The following is a 21,344-nucleotide window of genomic DNA, read 5'->3' on the forward strand; positions in this document are numbered from 1 at the left end:
TTTGCATGCAGACACAAGAAGAAGAAAGAATGGATCCAGGTGCTTTGTAGCACTAATTGTGATCAGAACTCCATAAAGTACATTTAAAAGCAGCCTGACATACAAGAGACATAAAAGAGTAGTCACGTGCAGTCTGAAAAAGAAAAGTACAGATCTTATGAAAATAAAATAAGCATGTGACTTTTTTAAAGAGACTTTTTTTTTTTTTTGCTTTGTTTTGTTTTTTTCTTAACAAGGTACTTAATCTGATCAAGGCAGATACAACAGACGTGGTTATTTTAGTTGGCAAGATCAACATTTCCCAGATGACTCATTCGGTCTAATTGTACGCATCGCCGCCGTATACTGCTGTCTGCCGATAAATTTACAGAGATGGATAACTTTGCTATGGATGCCAGTTAATTGTGCCAAAGAAGGATATTTATGATCTGATCTTTGGGCAAACAGACACGGCTGATTACGTCCTGAATGGATGTTCTACTCAAGCGTCAATTTACTTTACAGCATGCATTTTTAATATGATTCGCACTCGGATGCATTATTTAGCATGTGAATAGGCTGCCGTGCTCCATTCGGTTTCGTACATCCTCTCGCTTTGTATGCATACACACTAAATCTTGCACTTTTCAATTTGCACATGGCAGTTGTCTTTGCAACCCCATGCCACATAAATATTAAGTCAATAAGGGACTTTTAAATGTTGCCAGACCTTCCTCTCCTCCCTCTTCCTTATTTGCCCTTTGCATCATCAATCATGTTGTGTCGCCGCCGATAAATTGCTTGTGTTTATTTTTTTGTTTTTTTTTTCTATTCAATCATATTTCATTGGAAACATTTATTGGTTACATGTGGGCAATATAGCAATATATTATATAGTAGGTAGGAAATTCATGATTAGGGGATTTTTTTAAGAAACATCCCACTCTATCACAGGGAGTCTAATGTTGAAATCATCTCATCGTGTCATCGCCTGGATGATGATTTGCTGTCTTCTAATTTTCAAATTTAATTTGAAAAGCACCAAATCACAACAAGACCTGCTAAAAAATGTATAATTTGTGGCGTTTTTCCAGTATAATAATTATTATTCTGTTAATAAATAAATAAATAAATTCTTTATTGACTGTATTGAAAAAAAACCCCCTGCTCATCAGAAATGAATAAGATGCCTTTTTTTTATTCTCATGAACTGTTGGACTAAGTTTGCTGTTACGGTTATATTTAAAGTCCATTACAAACATCGAATCAGATGTCTCCTCATATGTCTGCACAGCGAAGACCTCACATATGTGTTCTATATTAAACCATTACTTAATTATCTGCAATCATGTGCATTTATTCAGATATTTCTCTTGTGCCCTGAAGCACAAATGATATACTACCTTCCTCTCTCCTTTCCTCCCACAGACGCTTCATAACTTCATAAATCTGTACCAAGCCATGGTTCGTGCCCTCAAGGCATCAATTATGTACATATCCTCACAGATTCAAACTTTTAACCTTCGCTGCTTCCACATACTTTTGAATCGTGTTGAACTTATAAGTGTCTTGAAACCCGAGTTTCAAAGTCTTGCGTTTCATACATGATGTGATTTCTCTATTTAGTTTTTCTCTTGCTGCCTTTTTTAAAGACACTTTGTGTTTTCCAGGTATTACAGGTTGGGGAACAGATCAGAAAAGCCCTATTGGATGGTTTGCCATTCCTGCCAAAACGCACCACGCAACACCAAAGAATGTAAGTTTAGCTATTTTTTTCTTAATTTTTGCTCCATTTCTTTTCTCGCGATTTTTTAAAAATGTTATCTCCCAACTTTAAATTCAGAATTTTAGACTTTTACGTTACAGCTTTCTCTATCCATGCATACAACAACTACAAAAGCTACCAAACATTAAAGTTTTTTTTTCCTAAATGAAAGGAAGTACAATATGACAGTGGAAAAGCAGATGTCTGCCGTAAGCCTGTGCTCCATTTAAGGAAACAATTAAAGGTCAGAGGTTGTGTTGAGTTCTGCCAGACTCTCTGATGGATACAAGGAAGTTGTACACCCCCTCCCCCCCCCACCCCCCCACCCTCGGATCAGTGCTCTCTGACTCCACAGGGCTGTTTGGCTGCTTATCAATAACATCGTTGCCTCACTGGTTATTCTGCTTACCTGACACTATATTCTATATATGTTTGTGTGTGAGTTTGTGTGCAAACTGTTGCTGCAATCACAGACATTTCTTGAGACTTGCAACACGGCGCATAAATCTTGAGCAGTCACATCTTCTTGTTTGTTTGACCGTCCTGAATTGGAGGCATAGTTGCTGTGTAGTGGATGTGTGATGTGTTGTGATATGCAAGCAGATTAACTGCTTTTTCATTGTACAATTGTCACAGAGTCTCTTGCGGGTTGTTTTCCTTTTTGCAAACTTTCAACAGTGCTAGTGTGTTTCTAATGATGAGCAGTGCTGGAGACGTTTGCTGTTCTGCTTTGCCCCCCGTGGGTTCATCCAGATGTGACAGATCAGAACATCAGCAGGATCTGAACTGCGTTTGTGACCCTGGCTGGTACATCCTGCTAAGCAAACGATATTCATTGTCCCATCATTGCTCAAAATCCCCTTTGAGCCGGAAACTATTTTTATTGTGTCATAATTAATGAGCATGTTTTGAAAGATTGAAACCCCAAAAAGCAGCCTGGGCCTGCAGAGAAGAGGGTGTGAAGTGTGTGTGTGTGTGTGTGTATGTTGTGCTTGTTTCTGTGTGTAAGCATAAGCACTTGATTTTCAACAGCAACCTAATTGTCTCTCCCAGGCATGGAAATGAGTGATTGAGTGATGTTGTAAAGCAATGCAAATAAGATAAGATAAAGTGATGTGAATACTACAAAGAAATGGCAAATATAGCAAGTATTTTATCTCATTTAAAACCCTTTTCATTTAAACATTTTGCATTTCTCCTCATTTTGAAAACTGGAAAATACCTTTCTTTAGATAGGGGGATTGATAAACTCCTGTAGCTCAGCTTTTTATAGTATGGATGACTGTAAAAGGGTTACCAACTGCGTATTTCCTAAACCTTCCTACTTGTTATGCTTCAGCCAAGGTGGATCTAAGTTTTGATGTTGTGCCTTCTCTTTCAGCAATATTATGCAAAAAAAAAAATACCGGCTCGGTTTTATTAAACTCAGAGAAGCTGAAGCATGGCCAAAGGAAGAACCCATTAAATGTTGGTGCCGATCCAGATCATTCTTTTATATTTCAAGACCAGGCATCGGCCTCCAAGTGCCCTTCTACTTTAAAGATTTTAACCATAACTCTAAGATATGTTTGGGATACCAAATCAGTTTAAAAAGCAAATAAATCAAGTCTTTAACAAACCTGACATGGATGTAAATCATGCAGTATGGCTTCCTAGAGTTAGGTTGGTTAGACTGGATGAATTTTTTCTTTTAAATCATGCACAATTTAATTACATCCCTTTGAATGAGGTCTTCAAAAATAATGTGCCCCCAACAGTAAATACGAAAGCTGGGAGTTCTCTTTGCTTAAGGTGAAGGCAGGCTGACACTTGCCATGTAATCTGTAAATTACCCTGGCTCCTGCCTCGCTCTGTGTGTGCGATAATTAAAACTTTGGCGGGTATGAGAAAAAAATAAAGAAAAAAAAAGATGATTAGCATGTTTGTGCTTGCGCTGATGCTACCCTTTGGCAGGCTGCTGATGAGTCTGTAGACGTTGCTCAATTTCTTCGGTCACCTTTTGATTTCTGTGTGCCATTTCTCAAGTGAGCATAAATGCACTAAAAATAAAAAGATGGCATTTCCAGTATCAACAGAGATCATAATGTTAATCTTTTTTGCCAACTCTGCTGTAAGAGGCGTCACCTCACACACTGCTGGGTAATTCTGCTCTTCTTAGTTTGTTGGGACCTAAGCAGTCAGATCGCCCAGCGAAATTATCAGTTTTTCAGCCTGGGTTGAGACTCCGAGACACGATAAAGAGATTAAACCACAAGATGCTAAAGAGAATTCCAGATCAGGCTCATATCCTTATCCAGAGAGTCTAAACAGATACCTCACATTACTAACTTTTAACCACAGGGCACTGCAATCTGCGTGTGTGCATGTGTCTGTGTTTGTGTATGTGTGTGTTGATATGAGGCTCTGAGACCATGGGAAGTGGCAAGCCAAATGCCAACAAGGTCTATAGTATATCAGCTCGGTGAAAGGAAAGACTGATTACAAGAGTTGATTTATGAGCTGCCAGGAGTTTACGGCTCCATTAGGAAAGAGGAAAAGCAGCTGATGAATAATCCAGAAAGAGTCACAGTGAGAGGAGGTGAAAAGAGCAGGACAGATAGGAAACAGAGGGAAATCTGGACAGAGAGTTACTGCTTTGTGTCCCGCTGCCCAATGTAACAGTTTGTTTACTGCAGTGGGAGAAGGTCTGAAAGAAATAAAGTTTTACTGCTCCTAGCGCAGATGATTTTCTTTTGTGAAATGTTAGCGTTTGAAGAATTATCTAGTGCATTGGTTTTGAGGTCAATAAAATGCAAGGCCAAAGCGAACACGCTGCCAGTAGTAAATGATGGGATGCAAACTTTGCCAATAACCAATGTCCATACCATGAAGCATCTGGGGCACCTCCCTTTTTGGAGAAATCTGAAACATTTACTCATTTATAGAGGAATATGGTGATGCAGGCCTCACCAGTCACCATTTCTTTGCTTGATCCTCAATATTTAAATAGGAAGTTTAAATATTAAATGATTAATTAAGTTATTTAAACTTAGCATAAAGCCTGAAGACAGACACTAGGTAACAAAAGCCACCCACAAATGGTGAAAGGATTCTAATATACCTAAAGTCTAAAGTGCCTTTAGGCGACTAATGTGATTTGTTGTTTTTATCTAAATAAAAATAAATTGAATTAGTTTAGTTTTCACTGAATACTTGAAGTAATGGGATTTCCAGGTCACGTGTGTTGAAATGCGTGGCAATGGACGTGAACTCCAAATTATCCATAAACGAGAATGTGTGTGTTATAGCCGCAGTTGACAAAGTAGACTGAATTACGACACTCAGCCTGTCTCTGTGTGTGTTTGTGTTTGTTTCCCAGGCATGCAAACCAACAAACCGAAAGAAAAAACAATATTTCACAGTGGTAGCACAACTGTGTTCCCTTCTGTAATTAAAGGTATACACAAATACACACAAACGCAAATATCATCTTCTGTCTCCATCAATCATCCATTCTTTCTCTTTCCCTCTCTCGTTTCTCACAACGCATAACTTTACATCATTGCCTCCATCTTTCAGATTCCCACGGACAGGGTCACCTGGCAACAGCTCTCATTATCGCCATGTCGACCATTTTCATCATGGCCATCGCCATTGTTCTCATCATCATGTTTTACATCCTGAAGGCCAAACCGAATGGCCAGGGTGAGACGAATAAACAAACACGCGCGCAAAATCTCATCTGAAGAGTAAATGTTTGCGTTTTGTGATATTCATAATGAGCGCGTGTGTTTTTTGGCAGCGTGCTGCTCCGGACAGGTTGTGAAAGCAGTGGAGGCTCAGACCAACAAACAGGAAGACAAGAAAGACGTCCCTGGTGAGACAGGCTGCGCACACTCTACAATTAATGACACAAACACTGTTATTATTGTTTGAGATGTTTTTTCCCGCTCTCATAATTAGTAGTAAAAAACAATTAATTTGTTTACATGTGTGCTAGTATCCCGCTTATGACCCTTATAATGGTTTTGATTATACATTGCGATGTTTATGGGAAATATGAGTAATATACTTGCATAAACAATTGTAACATTTTCCACATTTTTGGCCATGTGTATAGATGCAGACACACTTTTGACCCCATCTTGCGTATCCTCTCTCGCTCTCTCTTTCTTTCTTTTTTTTTAATTGGATAGTGGCTTGGATTGAAAACAAGTCAAACAAGTTGACATTTTAAGGCAGAAAAACACAAATACAATACATGTGTTTAATACATGTTTTTAATAACTAGGATACTAGGAAGCCAGTGAGGAACTCTCCACTTCCAGCATATGTGCCACAAATTTGGCTTTCAACTCTAAGGCCACATAAAGTTGATGCCCCCCCCCCCCCCCCCTTTTCTTTTTGTTCTTAAAACCAACGTCAGCTGTACTTAAGAAGAAAAGTAGCTGCAGTTACCGGCATCATTCAGAGTACTTAGTTAATATAGATGCAATTATAAGCTAATATACCACAAAATATTTCTTCCACAATCTGTTACAAGAGGATAGTTCCCTGTCCTGAAGGGTAGAAACAAAATAACTACAAGCATACATTTACTTTGGGACATTAGGGGTTGTTTATGCGCCGACCATCTGTTTTTCTTCTCTAACTTTCTCATTGTTTTCATATCTGTAAAAGTAAACAGGCCGACAGTCACTAACTGATCATTACCATGTTTCCATAAACTCCCCTCACATGTTGCACGTTTTCAAAAGCTTAGCCCACAAAATATATACTCGATAAAGTTAAATCAAACTTAAAAAGCGCACTTCAAATAGCACAAAGACACACAAATGTACATGATTAGAGAAACAAAAGCAACTCTAATTAGCATTTTTTCCACTCTTAGCTTTAAAGACTGTAAGATGACTCAAAAAATAGTTGCGATGACACGAATGCGCTCAGCAGTCAGCGGAAGTATGAATAGAAACCACAAAATCCTGCAGAAAAAAAACGTTACAAACCTTAATTCAGGTAAATGAGTGACTGGCTTTGTCAAACCAAACACCGAATGTTATCTTTGGACAAGGTGTCCACACGTGTATTACCCAAAGCTTTATTGAAGCGCTCTGGGCTCAGCTGATAATGATTTTTCTTTTTGATTGAAGTTAGACATTGCAGTCTGTTCTGCAACCATTACATAGTGAAGAAGAAAAAAAAGTGTTTCCTTGTATTTGAAGAGCGCTTGGAGCAGCTTCCACATGTGAATTATAGGACACATGTTAAAATCTGTCCTGCAACCAGTGCCGTGCTGACCATGTGTCATCAAACAAACTGTATCATCTCATCAGATCTAATAGAATCCTGTATAAATGTTAATACTCTGCTGTATTTATGTGCACACATGCGATTTGGAGCGTTATGTATTCAAATGCAGCTGTGTGCTTTTACACTTTATGTGTGTGTGTGTGTGTGTGTGTGTGTGGGCTGATAGACGTGCAGCGTGATGAATACATCATGGTGGAATGCAAAAGCTTCTAGAGACGAAGCCGTACGTTGCTTTAGGCGCCATTTTTCATGACAATGATGCTCTGTTCGATTTCAATCCCAGACTGGCTGACTAACCACTTACATGTGGTGTGAACGAGAACACACACACACACAGTTACTGTATCACTGGCCACAGACACATTAAAACTTAAGACGTGATAGGTTAAAAAAGAAAAAAAATAAGTGGTTAGAGTGTCATTAAAGCTAAATGTCTGCATTGTTAGTTAATTTTGGGTTAGCGTAATTGGCTGGGTCAGTGTGAGTCTGTGAATGCACTCTGGATGACTGGTGTGTGTATTTAGGAGACAAGCCCATTGCTTGGAGCTCTACCGGTGCTATCTGCCACTCATGTAGACACTGACTTAATAAGGCTCCAAGATGAAAGACACAGGCGCTTTATTTCACACACACCCTTACACACAAACACACACACAGGGCTTGTTCCACTTTGGTATTCACTCATTATGTTGTCTATCCCTATCAGTGTCCATGATGTAAGTGTAATTTAATATAATATCCGCTGTAATCATTTTTATGTATTACTCCAAGTGCAGTTCCGTTTTAAGGAAAAAAAGCTTTTAGCCTCAGGAACCCATGTTCATATTTATATTCTAATTGATGCCAACGTGGATTAAAAATTGCTCATTTGATGTAGTCAAAAAACGGCGGAGCTGACAAAACTGGATTTGTGCGCTTTTCTTTTAAGTTTGGGGCTTGTGGATCACTTTTGTGTTCGTAACAAATTTTTGTCGATGATATTTTTGGGTTTGTTTGGTGAATAATGTGTCTCGACACCATGTACTGTAGCACACTTGATGTCTTATGGTCACTGAAGTTTTCTGTGTGTCTCTTGGTTTTCTTATTCTGAAAACACCAGTAATCCTGTGTGCTCTCTCTTTTGTTGTCGCAGACAATGTGGTGATATTCTCAGAGAAAGACGAGTTCGACAAACTGAAAGCTCCTCCTCAGAAGGCTGTGAAAAGGTGAGAGAAAAGTCTGACTCACTGGCCTACTTAAACCTGAGTGCACAAATAGGTTCAGACAAAATGAAAAGCTTCTCTGTGATTGCTGGTAAATAAAATCCAGGCAGCTTAACGTTTTAGGCAGCAAAAAACTGAAAGCGTGATCCGGTAAGAGCTGACATGCTGCTCGTTATGAGCTCAGCTACACTGGGTCTGCAAAAGATGAAGGGTTCCACACACACGTGCATGATTTTAGGGATTTAGATCAAGGTGATAAACAAAGGACTTTATTTTATCCAGTGAGATCTTTATAACCAAGGCTATAATAGAAAATCTGCTACAGTACAATCAATCAGACATGGTCAAGACAACCTGTTGATGTTCAAACTGAGCATCAGAACGGGGAAGAAAGGTCATTTAAGTGACTTTGAAGGTGGCGTGGCTGTTGATGCTGGATGGATTAGTGTGAGTAGTTCAGAAATTGCTCATCTACTTGAATTTTCCTACACAAGCATCTCTAGATTTTTGCAGAGAATGGTCTGAAAAAGAAAAATATTCAGTGAGTGGCATCTCTCTGGCTGAAAATGAGTTTTTGATGCCAGAGAGGAAAATCGCCTGACTGCTTCGAGCTGACAGGAAGGCAACGGTAACTCAAATAACCACTTGTTAAAACCAAAGTATGCAGAAGAGCATCTGTGAATCCACATGTCAAGTCTTGAAGCAGAGGAATTACAGCAGCAGAAGTACCACTGTGTACCTATATCCTGATGGCCGCTAGAAGCGCGGTAACATATCACAAATAGTCTCAAACTTGTGTTTTGAACACGACAATGAGTTCACTGTACTCAGATCATCTCCAAAGTCACCAGATCTCAATCCAATAGAGCATCCTTGGGATGTGGTCGAACACGAGATTCATATCACGGCTGAAAATTTGCAGCAACTGCATGCCGGCCTGTCAAGATGGGCCGAAGTCTCTGAATGTTTCAAACAGCTTGTTGAATCTATGCAAAGTATTAAAGCGGTTCTGAAGGCAGAAGAGGGTCCAATCCGGTACTAGCAACATGAAACTAAGAAAGTTGGCAGTGATAGTATTTTAAATACATTATTAATTACAATAATGATTAGACAAATGAGTTTAAATGGATCTGCTGATTGTTTATTGACTTTTTTTACTGTATGAAATTTCTATAAAACAGCAAAAAGGGTCTTGTAATTTTATTATACTGAGGTTATAGAAGCCAAACATATCCAGTGGAAATAAGCAGAAAAATTATCACATTTAGGAAAATAAGTTCAAAAAAGGAATAATAAGGTACGAAAGAATAACTGCCAATCCATTTACTCCTTACTCCCATTTGCTTTCATAAATTTTTACTTTATGGCAAATGCAGATTCATTAGATTTCACATGTGTACCCAATGAAGAGGCGACACTCTCTGAATGTGCATTATATGTTTGTGTATACTAATGTGTGTGTTTGCATTTGTATTTGGTGCCGTAGACTCAACAAAGAGAATCTTTAATCAGTATTCCAGAATGTGCCCGTAATTAAGCGACCACAAAACAAGTCACTGCAGTTTTGTCCTGTATATACATACACATATGTGTAGTGTTCAAAACACATTCATTTTGGTTTTTTTTTTTTTTTTTAAATTTAGTAGAATTTAGTAGAAAGCCATTATGTGGTTTTGGAGAAGGCAAAGGAGGTGGGTTTGGAGGGGGATGTGAGGGCTACAGATGAGCCCTGAAGTCTGGCAAATACTGAGAGACAAACAGATAGGGTAGTTGTCAAGCGGGATAGGGGTATTTATTCCAGGCCTCATCTTAAACCACCACCAGGTAAAAGCATGTCCTGGCAGACAACAAAAGAACAACAGTTTTCTTACCTTCCTCTTTCACCTACACCTTGTTCCGCATGTGAGGACAGTGCTGCTGGTGGCTAATGTGCATAAAGCATACAGTACTGCACACAAAGTTACAATGAAGCACTGTGTTCAGATGTTACAGTGCTCGTAGTCAGCACACTTAGATTGATAATACTGAGATGGGTGTAAATTAGAGAGTAAAAGAGCCACACATATGCACACACACACACTCCACAGCATAAATAGTGTGGTACAGCAGCATGCCAGGGATGTGCTAACTCACTGCATTAGCTGCCAGAGTGGGTGTAAGATGTCTGGGAAACAATGCCATGTTGTGTGTGTGTGTGTGTGTTTAGAAGATGAGTCCAGGACATCGAAACAATGGCATTCTGTAAGCATCTCTGTCAAAAAAAAGCGCTTTTGCGAGAAAATCCAGAGCAGAGAGAGAAAGAGGGAGAGGAGCGGTATTAAAATGATATTACATAGTATCATATTTTAAAATGACCTGCTTATTTCAGTCAATCACAGGAACTGCTTAGAAACATCAGCAACAAAACAGCATTCTTCTCTGATTCCTGCTACGTTTGCAAAGACAAAAGTCATTCTTTGGGTGTTAGCTGTCACCATTTGCATGTTAATGTAATAGTGTTACAGCAGGCAGGGCAGAATTGCTCTGACTGCAACAAAAGAGTGGCTTTTTATGCGTGAAAAGCAGCGTTCAAGTGTAAACGTGCAGTCGCCAGTTTATTTGGCATACCTAGCTACAGCTAGGGCAGATCAGTACATTCACCTTATCTTATTTATTATGTCATTAAATAAAAAGAACAGCAGCTTGCTATAGAGCAATTCGGCGGGATGAGGCAGAGTGGGTAATATTAAGTTGAATAAATGTGATTTTTTTTTTTAGGGAAAATTAAAAACAAATAGCTGATTTTCCATTTATTAAATAAAAATGTTTTATGATTACTGATTGCTAAAAACGCTGCATGGTGGTGAAGCAGTGAACTTTCCTTCACCTCTGAAGTAAGGCATGCCAGAAAAAGTCATAGAGACTAGAAATTGAGAAATAGAACTGCCCGCAGGTAAATAAATCCACCAATCACTGTCTCTGAAGTTCACAGAAATAATTAATCCTCACCAGGAAGTAGTGAGGTGGGTTAACCCTTTAAACTTTGTACACCTTAAGCAAACTGCATTTGTGTTCATTATTTAGGCATTGAGGTGTTGGTGGACACCTCTGTAGCTTAGAGGTGCCTGCTGCTAATCCACTGAGGACTGCTGACTGTGGTCTTGCGACTGCATACCATATACTCACATTTTAAATACGTGCAAATATGAGTATCATCGACCTATGTATGCATACTGACGTATGTGTTTATATTTGCAGTGAAAATGATGCATCTTCAGAAAATGAGCAGCTGTTGAGCCGCAGCATCGACAGCGACGAGGAGGCGGGAACAGAAAAGCAGGGCTCGGCAGAGACCACTAACCTCGACCCTAACCTGTGCCTGGTCAACCTAGGCAACAAACCCGACCTCTGCCTGCTCTCCCTGGGGCTCTTGGACCGTGGCCGCGTATGCAATGGCACCCCAGGCATTGCAGCCAGTCAGACTAACATCCCGAATCCCAACCACATGAACAATGTCAACCGCATCGCAAGCAGCAACCACATCAGCAGTGTGAATGGGATCAACAACAACAATAAAACCCCAGGGGTAGGAAGACGAGGCCTTTATTGGTTATAGTGGAGAGAAAAAATCTGATTATGAACAGATTCTCAGTTAAGTATCATCTTGGGATAACGTTTTTTTTTTCTTTTTTCTTTTCTAATTCACAGATGCTACAGAGTCGGAGGAAAAAGATTCTAGATCTGTATGCCAGAGCCTGCAATGCGACTGAGGGTAAATCTGTCACTTAGAGGAAAAGTTTTATCATCAACAACATGTGGGATGGTTTCACAGTTTTCTGGTGGCAACCTGTGACCCTCGAACTCTACTCCATAAAATAAAGCTAAATAACAAAAAATAATTCAGTATTAATTTATATATATGAGTTTTTTGTGCCATACTTTCTGTTTTTTTTTTGCAATTTATTGCTTAAAAATTAATTGTGCAATTTATCAGGTATTTGAGAGGAAATAAATATCACACTGATTATTTAAAAGTCTCAAAAACTCATAAAAACCGATATGATAAAATAGGTTTTAAGGGGGTAATGGCATCTACAGCTCCACTGAACCTTTGAATGAAAGTTTTGAAACAAGCTTATTTGTCTCTACCCAGGCCTCAGCCCCACAGAGCTTCCCTTCGACTGCCTGGAGAAGGCCAGCCGCATGCTGAGCTCCTCCTACAGCAGCGACGCCGCCGTGGTGAAGACGTGGAGGCACCTGGCTGAGAGTTTTGGACTGAAGCGCGACGAGATCGGCGGCATGAGCGACGGCCTGCAGCTCTTCGAGAGAGTTAGCACGGCGGGCTACAGCATCCCCGACCTCCTGACTCGCCTGGTGCAGATCGAAAGGCTGGATGCCGTGGAGTCGCTCTGTGCAGATGTGCTGGGCAGTAGCGAGGTGGCAGCAGTGGCTGGACGGCAGGGAATTGGCAGTTTTCACAGCCAGTTAGTGTGTCCTTCTCCCTGCCCATCTCCATCCCATCGCTGTGCCAGTGTTTAATTAAGAAGTGAAGCAGAAACATAAGAGACTTAGAGACTTGATTGCCTTACAGTACACATGTATGTACGGACATTTACTGCTCTGACGAGGAGGAAAGCACATTTAAATACACACGTTACCCCATTAGATGAAGAATGTCGATGGACTTTAGTGTCCACAATCCTTTTTTTCTTTTATGTATAAAAGCTAATAGTTTGAAAAACACCTTCTCTCTTTCAAAGTATTTGAAAGAGAGAGCAAAATCAAAGGCCTCAGATTCACATTAACCTCAAGTTTGCCATTTCAAATAATTTCTCTTTTGCAAGAATATAAGAATCAGAATTAGCTCCCATTTTGATAGATTCTTCACTTTCATAAATGCAACACTTTAGTAAAAAATCATGTGGAAAGCCTGTGCGCTGGATGCACAGTTCTTTTTTTTCCTAAACATTTTTTTAAGAAATCACCAGGAAAAGATGAAATGGCATGCTAATGGAAAGTCACTGGAAAGTGACAGACTGAGGATGCCTTCCTACTGGCTCACTCACTTAAGTTTCTCACCAAAGCCTTGCCGCAGTGACATAACCAGATGTTTGTATCCATATACAGAAAGCGATCTGGTGTGACCGCAGCATGAGCGAACATTCATAACTCAGTCATGTCTTAAAACAGGAAAAACGGCTGATTAGAGCAGTCATTGTGTCTGAGTGGAAAACATCCTTCAGCTCAGCTCGGCTTACATTTGGTAAACCTGCTTGCGAACTCTGGAAGTTTGTGGACGCCCCGGCGTCTCTCCCTAAACCTTGAAGTCACCAGCAAACACACAACAGTGTGCTAGAGTGGATTGTGATATTTTTATTCTCGAGGATCAGTTTTGGATTGACTCGGCACTGTTGTTTACTTTAAAACACCGACCGGATTTATTCATTGATTAACATATGTGTGGTAAATGTGGAAACACTGATCACAAGCAGATGTTGTGTATGGAAAAGTTCAACCAAGCACCTCACACAAAAAAAAAGAAAACCCCAAAAACACATGGACTCGTTTTAGGCGGTGTGTTCAGTGTTTCAGCTTTAATCCCATACACTGAATGAACACTACTCCGCTGCCTGTACTCCATCTAAGCACGTGCGTCTGCAGTCCACCGCCTACAAGTTTAACACACAACTCTCACATACTCTCTTACTTCACGTACTTCCTTAGCAATGACCCATTCTCTGACCCCCCTCCACCTCAATAATTCGCCCTCTTCCATCTTATACCCCAATACTGTGGTCTAGTGCTGCCGCCAGCCCTAATTATTTGGCGTGTGGCTCCCCATGCCCCTAATAGGCTGAAGTGTTGTGGTTTACAGAGCGGGTGTAAAGTGCCTGTGATTTCCAGCACCTAATTAAGCATTTAGGGCCACTTAACCACTGAAAGCCCAGTGGAAAAGCTATAAAATCAATGCATTAAAAAGAGCAGTGCCAGGCCAGAGGAATGACTAAATGCCTCCGGGGTTGCTGCGCTGTCAACGGTGAGACGGTGCAGTCGGTTGCGGTGGAGGTAGCACTGCAGTTGTGTCCTATAACGTCTGGTCTTATTCAGCTCTTGTGGTTAGCTCAGTCATGCTCACACACAGGATTATAGCTCGCCTCTCCCCGATGGGACCAATATAGCAAACAAGATCAGCATGCAGTTGTGTGAGTTCTGGAAAGCAGCTGAAGCCACTTAGGTGCTGTACGTACAGTAAATAAACTGTGGGTCTGTTAAGCATCTGATTGAACCTTTTTAAAGACCTGCACTTTAATGATCCCCTGAAGTCCATTATAAGTGATGTTAACAGTTAACATGCTGTAGGTTGACTCTGCTGCTTCCTGCAGAATTTAAGCTTCAAAACTTAACCAAGCAGTGCCGAAACTGGCTTTGATCTCATTTCTCGGGAATGGAGCTGATCTTGATCTGATACCTGATGTTGTCTGCGTAATCTGCCATGACTGATAAGCGCAGACTTTTTTCTTTCCTAAAGCTCGTCGTTCCCATTTTACATGCCAACCTGGAGCTGGACTCCATTATTTTAAATTTATTTACATCTATGCTTATCAAGTATGACTCCAGAATCTGTTTGTTCTTGATTTAAAGCTTACAATTAAATGTACTGCTTTATTAGAGCTTGACTGTCATCATCAAATCCACTTCAGTTCACAAATATTCTTTTTGAATTGTAATATGCTGTTGATAGATTTTTAAAAAGAAAAAAAAAATAGTGAATCAGTGGACTGAAGTGCAGCCTATTTTAAGACAAATTTTGTACGACATGTAATATGCTGACATAATTACAAGCAGAAGCCAAACATGAATTACTTACCTCAGTAGCACATGCAGTATAGTAGAGCATGTAAAAACACACAAACTCTTTTACAGAACCAAAGTGTCGCTGTATATATAACTTATTATTGTACATAAACTATATCTTAATAAAGATGTATGGCTGAAATGGCATGGTATTTTAATCTGTTTGTGTATCTATTGGTTTGTCCTTATGCAGCATTCAGAAATCAGGAGAATGAAACCAGATTTGAAGGTAGATGGTTATTTATAACCGAGCTATAGGGCGCAGTATACTTGTGATTACAGTATATGTTGGATGAATGTGTATTTTGTGCTTTTGCCTGGTATGTTGGACCCTTCACAGACTAGCAGCCTGTCCAGGGGCATAAAACCACATCTTGTCCTGTGGCAGCTTAGAGACTCTCTTCAGTATAAAACAAGAGAAATCATCACAGAGATCATCTTTACCCATTTTTTTCCTTAGCATGACATTAGCCCAATCTGCAGGGCACAAGGTGGCACTGAGCAGCTGGATGGGAGGTGAAAATGATCCATTCATCCGTTCTCCTTCGCTTATCCTTAAATTATATGATACACACATCCCATGTATTAATTTTAGTTACCAGAGCTTAGCTCACATGAACCCTTTTTTGACCAGCCTGTCAGGGAGCTCTCACTAGAACCATCTTCAAAACACCAACTGAGAGAATATATTTTAGGGGAATGGCTTTTGTGAGCATGAAGTTCCAATGAACTTCTAAAATCTATACAAAGGTGCATTGAAGATGATCTGCTCTGTGAGAGAACGCTTTACTAAGAGACTTTACATTGATATTTCTTTTAATATATCACCTATGCAGATATGGCACAGGAGTAAGAGAATACAAATAAAGTATTCAGTTTGGATTATAACTTATCATTATTACTTTATAATCTACAACAGTCAATACACAGACTGAGTATACATAAAAAGAGTACCATATGTGTCATGAATCATGTCAGAAATGAATGACATATAGGGTGGTAAATAACCCAGAAAGTTCATCACAGATGGCTGTTAGTCAACCGTTACTGCTGACACTGACAGGGCTGGTTAATGGCTTGAAAACACCAAACGGAAAATCACTAATCGCAGCATTTTCCACTTCATTAAACATTAAATTAAAGGTCATTAAATGTGACATATTAACTAGACGGTTAGACAAATGAAAGATGATTTTATTGGAAAAAGACCTTAGGACAAGACAACACAATGAGTTCATCGACTCATTATATCTCTCCCTCAAATGTTTGATCTTTCCCAGTTGTTTTCTACTGCTAACCAAAGTACTGTTTTCTTTATCGGGATAATTACTTCTTATTATCATGCCGCACTACAAGGTATTTCTTTTAATCACTAGTTCTTACCAAAGTATGAAGAATATAAACTCTTGTGATCTTTGCGTTTGCGTCATCTTTCCAGTTTGAGAACATTTAGATAATGTAACCTGACCTGCAAAAACACAGATCTAAGTATAGATGATACCTGCAAGAACGTTTCTCTATCCACGTGGCATTATCCTCTGCAGTGGCAGTCATCACCTCTGCACACATTTCTGTTATCAGGCTTTTGCTTAGTGTGGGTGTGTGCCAGAATTTGAATAGACCTCAGTCAAACAATAAAGTGTCTATGTGTGTGTGTGCTGGAATGGGATCTTAAGGCTGGTTGAAAAACAAAAAAAACTCAACTCTGGCTGGCAGTGGAAACACGCCGATGCTGCTTTGGGGCATCGGGGATGCATTGAGGTCTCTCTCTCATCTAGTCTCAAATACTCAAAATTGACCACAAATAGTCTTTCCCACTAGATATGCCTTCCAGTCCTCACACGTACACATAGTAGGTACACATGGGTAGTAGTGAGGAGGGGTGTGTTTGTCTTCAGGGGCTGTTACTGCATCTAAAGCACTTGGCATGGCTTACTTTCATATGACAAGGGATGAAGCCATAAAAAGCTTCTTCAGGGCAAGGAGTGCCAACCATGAGGGTAATTAAACCTTTGCCAGACAGCAACACCAACATGCACACACCAAGCCCTGTCACTCACCGGCAGACACATCAAAGAGCCTGTAGTGTCCAGACCCCAGCCAGGTGTATTTTCTATAACTGGATCTAAACTAAATCTGTCTGGAGTTCCAGATAAATGTGTTCACATCAATTAAAAGTTCTTCAACTGAAGACTGGTGCACTCACATGCCTGGAATATGGAGGGGATCGTCTTAGCACTAAGAGTAAAAGCAGAGGGACACCGATGGCCTGTATGCGCCGAGCCTAAAATCTTCAAGACAGCCCTAAAGCTCACTACCACATAACCAACTTTGACTCTTTTTTTATAAAATCCTACTAGTTGCTGTAACTATTTCCATCTCACAAACAGAAGGATGAAGCAAAACAGTTACATAAAATATATAAATCTGGGACTCATGTTAAATTCGAAAATAATAGCGTTCATATTGTTCTTTCCCTTTGACCAACTCCGCAGTTATGTTGAGCAACAGAAAAAGTTTACGAGTTAGAGCCATCACATGCAGGCCTTCAGCACATCGTGAAAAGCAGAAAAACAAACAGAAATTTAGAGGCACGGGGACACACACCAGGCAAAGCAATATGTACAAAAATCCCCTGGTTTAAATCAGGCTTGACATTTGACAGAAGCGAAAACAAACTCAGAGTTGGAAACTGGTGTAACCCCAGCCTTTCCACCATATATGAAACCCCGACAGCTGGTTCCACTTTGCCTCATCACACAATTGCTCATTTACAGTCAGGTATATTACCAGAACCTCCATGGACCTTTTTTTTTTTTTTTTGCATTACTTAAAACTTAAAGAGTGTATTTACACATATTGTGGCTGGTGGAAATAATAAACATTTGGTGGGCTGCCACATTAAATTGCTGATTGTCTCAGCTCTAAGGTTTAGCTGGATTGGAAGTGCTGATGCTTCCCCCTTACCAGAAAACATTTTAATAAGGTTTACCAGCCAAACCAGAGTAGGGCGACTTTTGGGGTTATTGTCTTAATGTTTTTTACCACTAAAAAAACCCCAAATATAAATCAAGTACAGAGGATAAAGTCATGCAGATAATATTGTTCAGGGCAGACTCGGAGACGTGAGCCTGTTAGGAAACAAAGGCCAGACACTGCAGTGTGAACCAGGCTCATAGCGTAAATAATTAATCTGTTGACAGTTCCTGGAATAGACACATAGGCAGTCAAGGGCTCGTTAGAGTGATACTCTGTCCAAAATCCATTTTACTGTCAAACGCCCATCGCGTTTAGTGTAGAAAGACAGCTGTAAAATGTTTGAAGAGCACCTTGAATTCATGTCAGCTACAATAAATTTCACTGATGAAAAGTTAGCTGAAATAAATAGCAACAGTGAGTTCCATCAGTTCTGTCTATCCTTTGTTGGAGCGTTTCAGTCACGTTGCTACAGAAGTCTCTTAGAGAAAAGATCTGTGTTAGCTGTATATAACACAGTTATTGGCCACTTAAATATCACACTAAGTTGTGTAACATGCACCTATGAGAACACTATTTAATCACAGAATATAAAGCAGAAAAAGATGCTTGAGATAATTCAAAATTGTGTTTTTAAATAAATATGTATGTTGGAAATGTCTGCATGTTTTGGCATCAGACTGCATTTGATTTAGACAATCAAATGCAACACTTAGAATTGTAAAGCCTATAATGAGAGAGGCCACAAGATAGCGATAGCATATTTTATGATTCTGCATTCTTTTCAATTACAGTGTTTTTTTAACATTCATTAGTACTGCATGCTGACTACAGTACAGTTGAAGTAGAACAAAGGGAACGAGATTACATTAAGGCTAATGAACTACACTTAAGATATATTTGGTTAGTTCTAGAGAAACATCTTTGTGAGGCGTAATTAAAAGGTAACCTATTTAACTGCTTTTTCTCATCCATTGCAGCAACTCACACAGTTTGGCATGTAGAGGCGGTGAAGAGGACCTGAAGTTCAAACTGAGCAACAGAAGAGGGTTAGGAAAGTGAATTTCAATGTGACATGGTTGTTAGTGCCAGAGGTGAGAGGACAATAGCCAGACTGCTTCAGGTAACAGTAACTCAAACAACCACTAAGGTATGCAGAAGACCAAAATTTCATCCAGGCTAACCAAAACTGGGCAAGATTGGAAAAACATTGCTTGTTCGGTCTTTATTTCTGTTTTGACATTCAGATGTCACAATTTGGTGTAAACAACATGAAAGCAAGGATCCATTCTGCCAGTATCAGTTGTTCAGTCTGTGGGGCATATTTCCTTGCCATGCATGGGGTCCCTTAGTACCAAGTAAGCATCATTTAAACACCTACCCGAGTATTGTCTATCTCTTTATGACCACAGTGTACCCATCTTCTGACAGCTGCTTCCAACAGGAAAATGTTGGTCTTTGTGTATCCACAACAGTGGTACCTATAGGATAACTTGACTGCTCATCGAGAAACATTGTTTTAATCTGACAACACTGTTTAAATGGCACAGACTGCATGTGTTACCATTCTGCACAAGATCTCCAGATTGCAGCTTTGCCAAAGCAACAGATGAGTTGACGAAGTCTGAAAGTGACGAGTGAATGGATGCTGAGCTCCAGCTCAATCTGTACTACATCCAAAGAGAGAAAGATGAGGATGAAACAGCGGATTTAACATGCTGATGTTGACAGAGATTTCATTAACCACACAGCACATGCCCTGAACCAAAAGATTAAATTATTCAGACTTCTCTAAGATAAATTCAGAACATATTGATGTGCTACCACAAACACTTTAAGTTTATTCTTTTGTGTACTGACCTTACAAAAGTGTGAAGCAAAAGTCAAGCAAATAAATAATTTTCATCCACATTTGGTCTTCTGATACTCCTAATTCTATTTTCATATCAAGGGACAAACATAATATTTACTTTCAACAAAGGAATACAGGAATAATTGAAAAATCTCTCTCTCTCTGAGAGACAGATAGTGAGCGAGAGAGAGCGAAATTATCTATCTATAGAGAGATCTACAGATAGAGATATAAAGATATCATATGATTTAAAGCCCCTATGTTTAAGAGCGATAATGACCTGTTCTATAGTTCTAACTATAAACACATCACTCACACAACTGATCAATAAAATTGTTGGTGCAACATCAAACATAGTAATAAAAGTTTCTTTATAATTCTTAAGCAAAATCCTGAAGCTTTGAATTTTAGGGTCTGTTACTTTAAATAAGTAGATGTAAGTGGATTTATTGGTTTGTCCTTCTGCAGCATGCAGGAATCAGGAGAATGAGAGCAGATTTGAAGGTAGGTTATTTATAACAGAGCTACTGGCCAAAAGCTACGTTGTTATCCATTATCATCCCATGACATGAAAAACATCAAAGATGGATATAACACAGGTATTCCTTGTAACAAAGAAATATACAAATGACTTTATACACAGATTAAAGTGGTGCATATACACTGTGAGGTGCTTTCTGCAATTAGGCAGAATTGGATGGTAGTCTGTAAGACTTCAAGAACAGGAAGTGAGTGAAGGCAGAGGCAAGGATTAAAGGGTGGAAGCTGAAAATGGAAGAATGTTGCACCACATTCAGGAAGGAATTGAGAAAGGTTCTGGGTAGTAATGAAGAGTTACAAAATGACTGGGAAGGTACAGCCATAGTGCTGAGAGAAACTGCCAAGAATCTGTTTGATGTATCCTCTGGACAAAGGAAAGAGGACAAGGAGACTTGGTGGTGTAATGAGGAAGTAGAGTATTCAAAGGAAGGGGTTGGGAAAGAAAAAGTGGGAGATGAAGGAAGAAGACAGTAGTACAGAGAGGCTGGACATACGGCATACAGAGGTGGCAAAGGAAAAGGCTTATAGTGAATTGTATGTGAAGCTGGACAGTAAGAGAAGAGAAATGCACTACATGGAATAAGTTGATGAGCCAAGCCAAGCCATGGCAGAGTCGGGGTGAGGTGATGATCAATGCTGAGAAAGAGCTCTACAGATGTGATGTTTGCTTTGAGAGTGCTGATGGAGAACTGCAGAGGTCAGAGGGAGTTATACGGGTCTTTATGGATCTAGAGAAAGCATGATAGGGTTCCAAGAGAGGGACTGTGGTAACTATGAGGAAGTCAGCAGTGGCAGCAAAGTATGTGAGGCTGGTGCAGGACGTGTATGAGGACAATAAGAGTGATGAGGTGTGTGGTTGGACAGGTGGGATTTTATCAGGGATTGGCTCCGAGCACCTTTTTTTTTT

General features: G+C 39.8%; 1 protein-coding gene across 1 annotated transcript in view; it reads left to right on the forward strand.

Moving 5' to 3' along the window:
• The window catches only part of edar (ectodysplasin A receptor), a 34,211-nt gene extending 18,990 nt beyond the window's left edge, over positions 1 to 15,221 (forward strand). Inside the window, exons 5-12 of the mRNA XM_006802369.3 lie at positions 1,650 to 1,735; positions 5,103 to 5,180; positions 5,303 to 5,428; positions 5,526 to 5,600; positions 8,166 to 8,238; positions 11,473 to 11,800; positions 11,923 to 11,986; positions 12,368 to 15,221. Of these exons, the coding sequence (XP_006802432.1) occupies positions 1,650 to 1,735; positions 5,103 to 5,180; positions 5,303 to 5,428; positions 5,526 to 5,600; positions 8,166 to 8,238; positions 11,473 to 11,800; positions 11,923 to 11,986; positions 12,368 to 12,753 (1,216 nt within the window). The 3' untranslated portion in view covers positions 12,754 to 15,221. The remainder of the gene's footprint in view (positions 1 to 1,649; positions 1,736 to 5,102; positions 5,181 to 5,302; positions 5,429 to 5,525; positions 5,601 to 8,165; positions 8,239 to 11,472; positions 11,801 to 11,922; positions 11,987 to 12,367) is intronic.
• The last annotated feature ends 6,123 nt before the right edge of the window (positions 15,222 to 21,344 follow it).

This window comes from Neolamprologus brichardi, chromosome 16 (genome assembly GCF_056152115.1).
Source record: "Neolamprologus brichardi isolate AB-2024 chromosome 16, ASM5615211v1, whole genome shotgun sequence".
Taxonomy (NCBI): Eukaryota; Metazoa; Chordata; class Actinopteri; order Cichliformes; family Cichlidae; genus Neolamprologus; species Neolamprologus brichardi.